Here is a 12,102-nt window from a genome sequence, read left to right as displayed (position 1 = left end):
GCGGTGGGAGGGAGCCATGGGACAATGAGGCGTGAAGCACAGCCGCGCTGCCAAGGCGGCTCCGTCCGGCGCTCACCGGATGGGGAAGCGGGGCTGATCCGCTTGCAGCGAGTGGAATTCCTTGCCGTGATTCGGGGCTTGGCTCTGGCACGCCTGGCACGGGGACGGTGCGGCCCGAGCTGGCGGTTTTGCTGCGGAGCAGAGAGATGGGGGTGAAGGGAGGCTGGCAGCTGGGATTTTGGAAAAGGCAGCACACGCACGGACATCACCCTCACCCCTACCTGCACAGCCCCCATGGAAAGCCGCTGGGCATGGCTGAGTCCCCAGCAGCAGCACTGGAGCAGACTGGTGCCCAGCGGGGAGATTTGTCCCCAGAAATGGGGGAAGTCTTCTCTCCTGCAATGCCCCAGGCCAGAGCCCTGCAGCACTCATGTCTGCTTAGGGTACAGGTGCTTGCAGAAAACAGCATTACCAGCCTCACAGAAAGGCTTGGGTGGGAAGGGACCATTTACTTCCAACCCCCATGCCGTGGGCAGGGATGCCACCCACTAGATCAACCCCCCAAAGCAACCGCTCACCTAAGCCCAAACCAAGTGCTGTGCCATTCTCCAACCCTTGGCTGGCCCCAAGCAGCCCAAGGAGGGGATTACCCATGGAGGGATCCACCCTTGCTTGTCAGTGGGTGGTGCAAGGGAAGGCAGGAATGGGGCTCGGAGCTGAGGCAGCCCCCCAAGGGAAGGGGTCCAGCTGGCAGTGTGCTTGGCAGCACTAGTCAGAGGCAGGCTATAAATACCTCTGACTGGAGATAGAAACACAAATGCCGTCTCCACTTTCCTCAAATAGCTCGGCAGCCAAGCCAGACAAAGGCACATTGATGGAACAGCCGTGTCGTACCAGCTGGGCTGGGCTCCACTGGCACAGAGAAACTCCGGCAGGGTCAGGAGCCCCCAGGGATCTGCTCATCCCCAGGCATTACAGCAGCAGGGTCCCTGGCACATGCCACAGCTGTGCTCCATCCAGTCCCTGGAAGTGTTCAAGGCTGGGTTGGATAGGGCTCTGAGCACTCTGGTTTGGGGTAGCATCCCAGCCCATTGCAGGTGATTTGGAACTAGATGATCTCTCAGGTCCTTTCCAACACAACCTACTGTGTGATTCTATGATTCAGTGGGTGCCCACCCACACACACTCTCCCTTGGTGCAGCGGGAGATAAGTAGCCTAAGGATGCAAATGTCTGAGCAAAATCAAGGTGTTGGAGGGCCCAGCCCCAGTGCAGCCCACAGTCAGGGCACAAAGTAGTGATCACAGAGGCTACTCTCCACCCCCTGCTCTTCTCTTGCACATCCAACACCAGCCTGCATTTTTCAGGGCTGGCAGGGAGCTGCCAGGGAGATTGGAAGGCACATGCCTGGAGTAACCACATCCCTGTGCTGACACAGCTGAAAATGCAGAGGGCAGGAGTGAAGGGGAACAGAGCTGTCCAGGGACCAGGAAACAAGGAGTTACAGAAGCCATGCCCCAGAACAGCCCTGGAGACCTACAGTGTCACGTAGCAACACTTCACCTTCCAGGAGCACAACAGATTTGGCTCTGCTCACAGCAACTTGCAAGATAAAGGTTGGTCCTGGGCAGCGATATCCACCAGAGACAAGTCCCCTGGGTTTACTCTGGAAGGACAGTAGTGGAATTTAGGGTAAGTGTGGGATGCAGACCAAACACTGGGGAAAAAGTTACTCACCTGTGCTGGGGGAAGTTCTGGGGATGGGAGAGCAGAGAGCTGTGTGGACAATGCGCTACCACACTGGATCAGCCCCAGCTGGCTGAGTCTGATGGGCATGGAAGCACTGGAGAAGGGAAGACAGCTACCATGGATCTCCCAGCCCCTCTGCGTCTCATCTCATGGAGACTCACATGCCAGAAGGCATGGAGAGGCTAAAGGACACCTGCCTCACCCAACACCCAGGTACATCTCCTTTGCAGGCCACCCCATGGCTGAGCAGCCCGTCCCAGAGATAGCCCTGCTAGCCCAGGTGCTGGCTGCAGGCAGCACTGAGGCCCCTGCACTCCGCAGTAGCCGCCGTGGGTCCCAGCCTGCAGCCCCAGCCCGGGGCCCTGAGGACAGCAAAGCTCCCCCTCTGCTCTCCCGCCGCAATTCCATCCTCAGCCGCCGCAGCTCCTTCGGCATGGGCCTGGGGAGCAGGCGGCCATCCTGGATGCTCCACAGACGTGTCAGCTTCTCTGGGCTCCCCATTTTCCAACCCATCCTCAAGACCCGCCTTGAAAACACTTACAGGATAGGGCCGGACAAAGGCTGCAAGTTTGATGTGGAGCGGGTGCAGCGGGTGCTGGAGGGGACCCTGGCCTGTGCCTTGGGGGCCACAGTGTACAGTGCCCAGGGCAGTGCCCCACTAGCCCTGAGCCTGACTGAGCTGCTGCACAGCCAGGCCAAGGAGGTGGTGCCACCCCGCTACAAGCTGGTCTGCCACGTGGTGCTGGGCCAGCAGGGCCAGCAGAGCCTCTTGGTGGCCAGCCGGGGACTGTGGGACCCTGAGACCGACAGCTTTGCCTCTGCCTCCTTCTCCAACGCCTCCCTCTTTGCTGTAGCCACAGTGTATGGGGTCTACTTCGAGTAGCACATGCCTCTGTGTCCACCCAGTCTTGTAGAGCTGTAGGGAGAGAGCAGCTGAAATAAAGAGGTTTTGTCCAGCTGTGTGTCATACCTGAAGTCTTGGGCCAGGGTGTGTGCAGGGAGCAAGATATGGGTGCTCACTCCAGCCTCAGCTCACACCCACGCTGCAGTTCCCAGTACTATGGCTTGCAAAAAGACTCAAGCAGCAGCAAACACAACAAAAGGCTGGATTTCCCTGGAACAGGCAACTGCCCAAGGCTGTTGGAGCAGCCTAGGCTGCTTCCCACAGCACAAGCTGCTGCTCCCAGGCAGATTGATTACACAGATCACCTTCAAAGCAAGCTCACAGAGCTCTTTCCTGGCTTCATGCCCAGCTCATATCCCATCACAGGAGATGTCAGTGCAAGGGCCCAGGCAACCCCTCCACCACCTGGGTCATAGCTCCTGCCTTCTGCAGCTCAGCAGAGTCAGGGGAGAAGCTGGGTTGGATCCAAGTGCTGAAAGGACTGGGAATGCATTTGGCAGCAGCAAGGAGAAGTTTGAGGCAGCTCCAAGGCTGCACCAGCATAAGAGCTAACTCTGTCCTTTGTGCCAGTCCCATGAAAGCAGTGGAGGTACCACATGGGCTCCTCATAGTCATCCTGCCTCCCTGACCTTATCCCCCAGCACCAGTCAGTGGCAAGAAGGGTCATCCCCAACAGGCAGAAGCAGCTCTGGAGCAAGATTGATGCTGAAGCTCCTTTTATGACTCCAGTTTCAAATAAGGCAGACATAGTTTGCCCTTACACAAATAAGTTTTTATTGAGGCGAGTCAGGGGGAGGGGAACTGCACAAGGACAGACCAACAGGAAAATAAATAATTCCATATAAATAAGATACATAAATAGTCGCACATGGCAGAGGCTGCCTTGAAATAAGAAACAACCCTGGGTCCCAACAAAATGAGGGCTTCTCCAGGCAAGTCCTCAGATCCCATGTCCCACCCTTTATCAAACCTCAGGTTGTACCAGACAATTCACAATTTGGGAAGAGACCGGGCACAGCTGGGCCCAGCACAGCTCCCTCCTTAGTGTAACAGTTGTGGAGTGGCACACACCACCAGCCCACAGAGCCCCTGGCAGGGCAGGCAGCACCCTTCACCCCTGCCCACTCCTGGGAAGGGGTTTTCCTATCCCACAGCACCTAAAATTTGAGATCAAGGCTGTGGCAGCCATCTCCAGGCCATGCAGAGGGTCTGTGCAACTGATGCATCAGCTGGGGCAGGGGAGCCTGAGCCTCCACCACAAGTAGTTGCCAGCCTCAAACAAGGCCCTGCCAGCCCCAACCCAGCTGCAGGACACTCACCCACCACCACCTCCTTGTAACACCCCAGTCCATTCCATCAAGACCAGCAACCACAAGGGCAGGAGATGCCAGGGGGAAGACAGTGATTGCCCAGAGCCAGGGAGCAGCAAGGATATCCAGACCCGCTGCTGTAACCACATCCACATGTCTTAGTCCAGAGTCCAGCTGAGCACCAGGATACACAGTGCCCAGGGGGATAGCCAGCACCACAACATCCCTCCCATCCCATGGGAGGGCAGGGGGAAACCTCCAAGTCCAGACAGGGTCCCCCGAGGTCCCAGGCTAGGCCTCAGCCCATTCTTGGAGAAGCTTGAGGATGTATCTGAGGCGGTGGTGGAGCTCAGGAGAGCAGCCCAGCTCCTGGAGGCTGCACAGCTTGTAAGTGTAAGAGTTGCGCTCCCGGTTGATGTAGGTGACAAGGCAGGAGTGGTCAGGCTTGCTAATGATCACCTTGGTGTGGTCGTTGTAGAAATTCACCTAGGAGACAGGTTGGGCTTGGCTTAAGCCATGCTTCCCACAGCATGTCGGGAGCCAGGATGGAGCCACATTTCCTGCCTCAACCCGTTCCTCCTCCCCAACCTGCCTGGGAGCATCCCAGCCCATGCCCCATGGCAGGAATGAGCCAGCACAAGGGCAGGCACACACATCCAGCTGAAGTGCTGTCTCTCCATGGGCTGGGGAAGCTGCAACCAGCAGCTCCAGGCACTGGAGCAGCATCCTGCACCCACAGCTGTTTTCACAGCTGGATTTTCCAATTGGGCTGTGGCAGACAAGATCCAACACAGACCAGAAGGCCACCATCTGGCCTCCTCTTCACAAGGGTCTGAGCATCTCCACTGTACCCCACACATACCTGGAGGGTGCCATTGCTGAAGAGCATGAGCAAGGCTTGGTCAGTCTTCACCCACTGCAGGAGGAGCAGGGCTGGCTGCCCGAGGTCATCTATGCTGGGCAGGTCACCTCCCTTTGAAAGAAGGGTCTGCATAAGTCACTGGTCCCACACATGGGAGCACTTCCAGCAGCACACACAACACCAAGGCTGGGTACCCTCTCAGTGGAGTCCCCACTCTCAGGACACAACCCTGTGTGCCCACCTGGCCACAGCTGCAAGCAGGGAGTCCAACCAGCTCAAGTGGTGTGGTCAAGCCATGGCCCAACGTCCAGCCCTGGGCCCCAGCACTCACCTTCATGAGATGCTGCTCCATGTAGGAGGCGAAGTAGCGCAGGACACTCATCTGTCCCTGCAGCTGCTCGGGGATGGCAGACACTGAGAACACCAGGTGCTTGCTGTTGGTCGGGTTGTAATGCACAGTCCTGGAGGGAGCAGAGCACCAGTTTTGGGGATGTTATAGACTCCCCTTCCCACCCAAGGAGCTCCCCTAGATCAGCCTCATTGCCACCGCTCACCTGCGGTTGGGGGAGAGCGTCATGTGTGTGCCATTGTTGAAGAGGACCCCAATGCTGCGGTTGGAAAGCTGGTAGCCAAAGCCATACTTGTTGGAATAATCCACCCACTTGCTCACCCAGACAAAGTGCTCGTGGCGGGCCAGGGAAGCTGGGTTTTTCTCCGCTGTTGGAGAAGAGAGGAGGTGAGCAAGCCAGCCAGCCCCTGTCTGTCTCACCTCCCCAGGGGGAACAGATCCCTACAGCAGGCTCTGGCACCATTTAGGGTGCTATTTGTACCCCAAGTAGAAGCCATGCCTTCATCCCATGGGGAAGGGGATACACAGCCCCCATCCCACCCCATGGCAGTCCAACCAGTTTACCTGGAGGCATGGAGGAGAGGCAGGCCCTCAGGAGCCGGACAGCTGACTCGATGATGGCAGAGGCGGTGACGCAATCCTCGAAGGCTGCGGGGAGAAGATGACAGGCTGAGTCAGCCAGCCCGCTATCAGCCCCGGCATGACAGGAAGCCTGGGGCAGGCTGGGGTGGCTGGCACAGGTATTGCTCACCTTCACAGCTGCTGGCCATCGTTCCCCGGATGGAGGGGGATGCAGACTTGTGAGATGTCTCCTCCACCACTGTCTCCACGGGGCTGGAGTTGGCACTGCGGCACGACACAGGAGTGGCCTGTGGAGAGACCTGGCTTTATCGTGGTCTACCTGCTCTGCCAAAGAAGAGCATGCATGGCCTCAGAGATGTTCTCACCTCATTCCCTTCAACAGTTTTATAGCTCATCTGCCGACAGATTGAGGTCTTCATCAGCCCAGTAACCAGCTTGGAGATGTCATCCCTGTCCTCTGAAGAGCCCTTCTTGGCTGAGGAGAGAGCAAGAGATGAGTACACTGCTGAGCATAGAGGCTGGGGACATCCAGGCCACCCCTCCCAGTAGCTCAGTTCTCTCTTATCTATTCCCATGCCCATGGAGACGACAGGGTGTCAGACAGCTGTCTCCCACTTTCACTTCCCAGTTCTCATGCAACACAGGGCTTCCAGGAGGAACTGCCCCATGGGTTGTGGCACAGTATCCGCTCTCCAGGCACACACCCATGCCAGGCCACCAGCACAAGAAGGGCAGGGGCACACCCAGCCTGTGCTGTGCCCAGGCAGGGGGTCCAGAGAGATCCATCAGAAGGTCTCTCCAGAAAACAGGACCCACTTCTTCCTGAAGGAAGAGTCACCCAGAGGCTCCCTGGCAATGCACAAACTTACCCTTGGGTTTCTTCTTCCCAAAGAGTGTCTTGGTGACTTTAGCAAACAGAGTCTTTGCAGGATTTGGGGGACTCAGCTCTGGAGCCATCACACAGCTGCTGGGAGGGAGTTTCTCAGGCGTGTAGCCCTGCAGAGAGGTCAAGGGAGAGGTTTGGTTTCCATAGGCCACATGCTCCAGCTGCCCTGGGCTGACCAGAGTCATTCACATCCCTCCTGACAGCCAGCTTGTGTTTCTGTCAAGCCTCAGAACCATGACTGGCATCAGCACAGGAAACAGCCCCTTGCTATAGCAACAAGGCAGCAGAAGCACACCAGATCCCTCAGTTCCTCTGCCTGGCATTTGGGCAGGACAGCGGCTGCTTCCTTTGAAGGACTGACCCTTTGTACAGGACAAGGACAGCACCCTGCACAGCCCAAAAAACCTCATCCCACCTGGAGAAGGGTCCCTTGGCCCAGGCCCTCACCCACCCACCTTGAAAAACTCGTGGTCCAAAATCTCATCAAGGGTGAGACGGTCCTGGGGGTTGCGTCTGAGGATGCCAGTGATGAGGTGCTTGGCAGGCAGGGAGAGGAAGATGGGGAGGGTGTATTCCACTTGCTTGATACACCTGTAGGTCTCCTTGAGGTCAGAGGTCTCAAAGGGAGGGTTCCCACACAGCAGGGTGTACCTGGGAGGGAACATGCATGCCACTGTCAGATCCCCACCAGCCTTGTGACTCAGCAGCACTTAAAGCAAGGAAGTTATTGGCATTTGGCTGGCCACACCTGGCTGAGAGCAGCACTTCCAGCCCCGACAGCCATGCTCACATCCGGCCATGCTTCCTCCTAGCAACTGTTTAGAGCAACAGGCAAGGAGCCTTGAGGAAGGACAAAGAGCTGGCAGCAAAGGCCACCCGCTGCTCCCACCCGTGGCCATCAGGGTGGAAAGGGGAGCAGGAAGCTTGCAGGCAGCAGCCAGGGCAGGGGCTGGATGTGCCGAAACAGCGATCGCTCCCTGAGCAAACAGCGCAGCAGCCACGGAGATTTTCCGTTGTTTATCAGGTTCACAGTGCGGTCAAGCCTGTGCTGAGTGCAGCATGAGCACACCCACCCCGTGCAGTCCTGCTTGCACAGTCCCCACACAGCATCCCAGGATGGCTGCAGGCAGCACCTGCTCCCAAGTAAGGCTGGGCAGGATCCAGCCAGCCGTTCCCCTCCCCCTGCCGCCCAGCGACCGCTGCAGAGCCACAAGGCACAGCACGAGAAAACTTCCTCATCGGGCTGCCTGCAGAGCAGCTGCCCCCGCCCCAGGCAGGGTGCCTGGACCCCTCCTCACACAGCAGCACAGACTTACATGACACAGCCCAGAGACCACACGTCCGACTCCGGCCCATGGCCCTGTCTCAGCAGCACTTCTGGGGCCAGGTAGTTGGGGGTCCCACATATTGTCCTGTGGGGCAGAGCAGCAGATCAGTGCATGCTCTCCATCCCCTCACAGACAGCCTCCCCCTGCTCCAAGCCCTGGGATTTACCCTTGTCTTCCCCCCATTCCATTGTGCTCTTTGTGGCCCCCCTTCATCCACAAGGAGCCCCATAGAGACTCCCCCCTCTCCAGCTCACGGAGGTCAGCAGCAGCTGCTCTTGGGGAGCTGTTGGGAAGAGCCTGTCCCAGAGCTAAGGGGGAACAGAGCCTTTGTGTCCCAGCCTGTGCAGCCGGCACGGCAGCCGGGCAGGCACAATAGCCATAGTCAACATATTGTTCTCCCCGACGGCTGCAAGCTCACTCCTGAGGAGCCACAAAGCCCCCAGCCCCCTCGCCTTGCCTGCAGCTGGAACAGGAATTGCTCCCTCACCCCAGGAAGGGGCCCTAAGGCTTCCTCTCCCAAGACCAGGCAGGACCCTTTGCACCTCCACTCTCCTGGGAAGCCACAGGAAGAAGAGTGAAACCCTGGAGGATTCTGAAAAAGGAAAATCTCAAACTTACTTTTTCTTCTGGTCAGAGACATCCTGGCAAGCAGCCAGCCCAAAGTCCCCCACTTTCAGCTCCATGTTTTCATTGATGAAGAAGTTGCCTGCAAGTCAAAGGCGATGCGTCACCACAAGTCCCTTGGGGACAGCTTGCTCCCCACACAACACCCCACGTGCCACCCACAGCACTCACCAAGCTTGAGGTCTCTGTGCAGGATGCCCTTGAGGTGAAGATATTTCAAGCCTGAGATGATCTGTTTGAGGTAATAGCGCACTTCGGGCTCCAGCAGAGTATGACGGGCCTTCCAGATGTGGGCCAGGGACTGCAAAGGGACAGAAGACAGCTTGTGATGCAGGCAGGGAGAACAGGCAGCCCTGCTGACTAGGCATAGGCTAGGCAGGGTCAAAGCCAGTTCTTCCAGAAGTTGCACATTCACAAATAATCCTTCTTTCACAGCCATGACCTCAGCAGACTCGCCACATGAGGCTGAGGCTGCTCACCAGAGCCATGGGAACCTCTGGATTTATGGTGGTCACACCATGAGCAGGCAGTCTGAGACAGACAGACAGACAGCTGCTGGAGTGCCCAGTGCTGTGCAAAACCACTCTGCTTACAGTGAGCTCAGAGTGTGACAGCTGACAGCTCAGGAGAAGGGGACTGCTAACACAACACCTTGGCAAGGCCTGCTCAACCAGCTATGGCTGTTTAGGAGATAGATCCTTTGATAAGGAGGCCACAGCAGCACTGACCTTCCTACTGCAGTGCTCCAGGAAGATGTAGATGCTCTCCGAGTCCTCAAAGTAGTGGGAGAACTTGACGATGTGCTTATGGTGCAAGTCCCGATGTAGCTCAATCTCGTTGGTGATCTGACAGAGAGCAGCAGTGCCAGGTGAGCACAGGTGAGCTGCTGCCCCCCAGCCCAGCCCCCAGCAGCCACACGGCACCCACCTTCTCCCGCTGGTGAGGTTTAGCCACCCTGCTATGAGGAATGACCTTCACGGCATAGGTTTTGTTGCTGGAGAGATCTGTCATTTCATAGCATCGTGCAAACCCACCCTGCAAGGGAAGAGGTGGTTACGGATGGCTGAGAGACAGCTCCTTACCCCTGCCTGCTTACAAGCCTCCTCCTTCTCCTGCCTTCCCTGGCAGCACAGCCCGGCGAGCGTCACACGCTCCCTCCTGCTGCGTCGCCCACTAAGATCTGAACTATGATGCTCTCAACCAGGCATTTTCTTCACCCATTTCTTGTAAAACCTCCAGGCATTTTCCCTCCCACTATGGCCGGACTTTGCATCTTTCCACATGACAGATCAACCTGGAAAGTCCTGCGCAGGGCAGGAAGCCCGGGGACCGGAGGCCATCGAAAGGCAGCCCCATGGAGACAGGTTTTTCCTGCCGTGATGTCACCCTCCAATCTGCACACTCAGCCGCTGAGCCCACTCGGGCCGGGCTGGGAACCGGCATCCTCCTCCTACACACGCCGCTGTCAGCCGGAGGAAAAGTTGCGTGCGGCGGAGCGGCGCGGGCCGGCACCCCTGGGAACCGGGGCACCCACCGGCCCACGCACCCGCCGCGGGGCGCCCCGAAACCGATGCGGCTCCGATAGCCGCCGAGGCACGCAGCCAGCGCGGGTGATTCACGGCTTCCAGCGCTGCTGCGGGCCCGCCGGGCGAGGCGGGGAGGGCGGGGGCGGCAGCCGGGGGGCTGCATCCAGCCCGGGCCGCCCGCGATGGGGGTCGAGCACGCGCGCAGCCCCCGCCTCTCCCCTCGCCCGCACCGACTCACCCCAGCGCCCTCCGCGACGGCCCAGCCCCCTTTCCCCATTCCCGGTACCTTTCCCAGCAGGCGGCCCTTGCAGTAGGAGCGGCCGGACACCGGGTCGGTGATGATGCGGGTGGTCTCGGCCGCGCGGGGCGGTGGCGCCGGGGCGGGCGCGGGCCGCGCGGGGAGGGCGGCGGTGGCGGCGGGGAAAGGGGGGAAGAGGCCGGCGGACTCCATGGCGGCGCGGCAGGATCGGGAGGCTCCGGGGCTGGGGCTCCGCCGCGCCCCACGCACGTGGCCCCGCCGGCGCGCGCCACCACTGCTGCCCCGGGAATCCCGCCGCCTTTATCAGGGACCGCGATGACGTCACCACGGAACCCCGCCCCCGGACCGCCCCGTGCCGCCCTTAAAGGGGCCGCTGCTCGGGGAGGGGGTGGGGTTTCGGTGTTCTGGGAATGCACTGGTGTCCCTCTGCCAGCTGTGACACCGCGGGTGAACCTCCGGCAGCGTCTCCTCTGCACAGGGGCACACCCCTGCACACACAGCGATGTAGCTGCATCCCCCTCCGACAGACAGGAGGGGAATGTACTACGGAATAGCCTTATTCATCACATCAGAAGCCTTCCTCTGTCTAGGCTTCCTCTGGGGCTTCTTCCACTCAAACCTGGCCCCTACACCAGAGCTAGGAGGACAATGGCCGCCTGTCAGAATTAAACCCCTAAACCCTATAGAAGTCCCTCTTTTAAACACTGCCATCCTACTAGCCTCAGGGTTACCGGTACATGAACCCACCATAGCATCAGGAAGCTAATGGACAGGGACAACCTCCTCCTGACTCAGGGTTCTCCTGCGGTCACACTGAGACCCCACAAACCCGCACAGCTCCCTCCCCTGTCTCCCAGGACATACATAGCTCCCTGCCATGCACATCTGTAAAAACACTCGCACACAAAACAACTACTCACGGGTTGTTTCCCCTCACAGGTGTTACCAGTGTGTGGCACCCGACCAGCTGGGGTCCTCACGCCTCCTTCCCATGGAAAGGTTGTGGCCCAGGGAGGGTTCTCAAAGTCCCTGTGTGCCCTGACCTGCCCTCCCTCCCTTATGACAAACTTGGGTGCAGGTGGACACTCCCCAGCGGCTTTTCACTCTGTGCCAGGGCCCAGCAAAGGGGGTCACAGATGGGCGCTGGGCACACAGGGAACAGCGGGAGATGCAGGGATGATGGGATCCACCATCCCTGCCCCTCGGTGCCTGGGCACCCCATCCTCAGCCCTGCTGCTGCGGTGGCCTGGCCGTGCAGGCTGTGCCACAGCGGTGCTGCTCCCTAATGGCCGTGAGGAGCACTCGCCGCTGTCACCGGCTCGGGCCATGGACGGTGCCTGGCACCGCTCCCTCCCCACGGGCACGGGAGCTGCGGGGTGGCTGCAAACCCACAACCCCCACGAGTGTGAAGCAGCAGCGTTACAAGAGCCCCTCAATCTTCCTGCTGCGCCTCCTTCGCTCACACCACACACGGTGACTCTGTGACCATCCCGTGCCCTGTGCCTCAGTTTCCCCCCACTGCTGCTCAGGGCTCTTGCACTGATGCTCACTGTGCTCCTGAATGCGCTGAGGGTTTTGCATGAGCACTTCTGGCAAACAGCCCCGTTCTCCCCAGCACATCCCCTCTCACCCCAGGGTACTGGGGGCGAACCAGCTCCGTAATTTTTCTGCAGAAAAACTGAGAAACCTGCCTGAAGAGAAAGAGGAAACAACACAGATCCGGC

General features: G+C 59.0%; 2 protein-coding genes across 3 annotated transcripts; one reads left to right on the top strand and one right to left on the bottom strand.

The window, feature by feature from the left end:
* The first annotated feature begins 1,627 nt into the window (after window positions 1-1,627).
* DYNLT4 (dynein light chain Tctex-type 4) lies at window positions 1,628-2,631 on the top strand. The gene is made up of 2 exons (XM_064720404.1): window positions 1,628-1,691; window positions 1,979-2,631. The coding sequence occupies exon 2, from the start codon at window positions 1,987-1,989 to the stop codon at window positions 2,629-2,631; it is 645 nt and encodes a 214-aa protein (XP_064576474.1). The 5' UTR covers window positions 1,628-1,691; window positions 1,979-1,986.
* Window positions 2,632-3,402: 771 nt separating this feature from the next.
* Window positions 3,403-10,642, bottom strand: PLK3 (polo like kinase 3). Of its 2 annotated transcripts, none has more exons than XM_064720237.1 (15): window positions 10,406-10,642; window positions 9,521-9,628; window positions 9,322-9,438; window positions 8,765-8,894; window positions 8,588-8,675; window positions 7,958-8,053; window positions 7,097-7,292; window positions 6,625-6,751; window positions 6,121-6,230; window positions 5,925-6,042; window positions 5,738-5,842; window positions 5,379-5,541; window positions 5,156-5,285; window positions 4,825-4,935; window positions 3,403-4,448 (listed from the first exon to the last, which is right to left on the bottom strand). In XM_064720237.1, exons 1-15 carry the CDS (start codon window positions 10,568-10,570, stop codon window positions 4,254-4,256), a joined length of 1,959 nt encoding a protein of 652 aa, XP_064576307.1. In that variant the 5' UTR covers window positions 10,571-10,642; the 3' UTR covers window positions 3,403-4,253. The 2 variants fall into 2 exon arrangements, with proteins under 2 accessions (XP_064576307.1, XP_064576308.1); XM_064720238.1 differs by having other exon boundaries at window positions 5,738-5,821; window positions 10,406-10,641.
* Between the last annotated feature and the right edge of the window lie 1,460 nt (window positions 10,643-12,102).

Source organism: Zonotrichia leucophrys, chromosome 8 (assembly GCF_028769735.1).
Source record: "Zonotrichia leucophrys gambelii isolate GWCS_2022_RI chromosome 8, RI_Zleu_2.0, whole genome shotgun sequence".
In the NCBI taxonomy this organism is placed as follows: Eukaryota; Metazoa; Chordata; class Aves; order Passeriformes; family Passerellidae; genus Zonotrichia; species Zonotrichia leucophrys.
This window is presented reverse-complemented; position numbering and strand designations above follow the sequence as displayed.

Excerpts from the sequence above, each read along its gene's own strand:
- DYNLT4 (XM_064720404.1), top strand. The coding sequence starts at position 1,987 with ATGGCTGAGCAGCCCGTCCCAGAGATAGCCCTGCTAGCCCAGGTGCTG.
- PLK3 (XM_064720237.1), bottom strand. The coding sequence starts at position 10,570 with ATGGAGTCCGCCGGCCTCTTCCCCCCTTTCCCCGCCGCCACCGCCGCC. Across the intron at positions 7,293-7,957 it reads TGGTCTCTGGGCTGTGTCAT|GTACACCCTGCTGTGTGGGA; the intron begins GTAAGTCTGTGC and ends GTTCCCTCCCAG. Across the intron at positions 5,843-5,924 it reads GATGGCCAGCAGCTGTGAAG|CCTGTCATCTTCTCCCCGCA; the intron begins GTGAGCAATACC and ends TGGCTGACTCAG.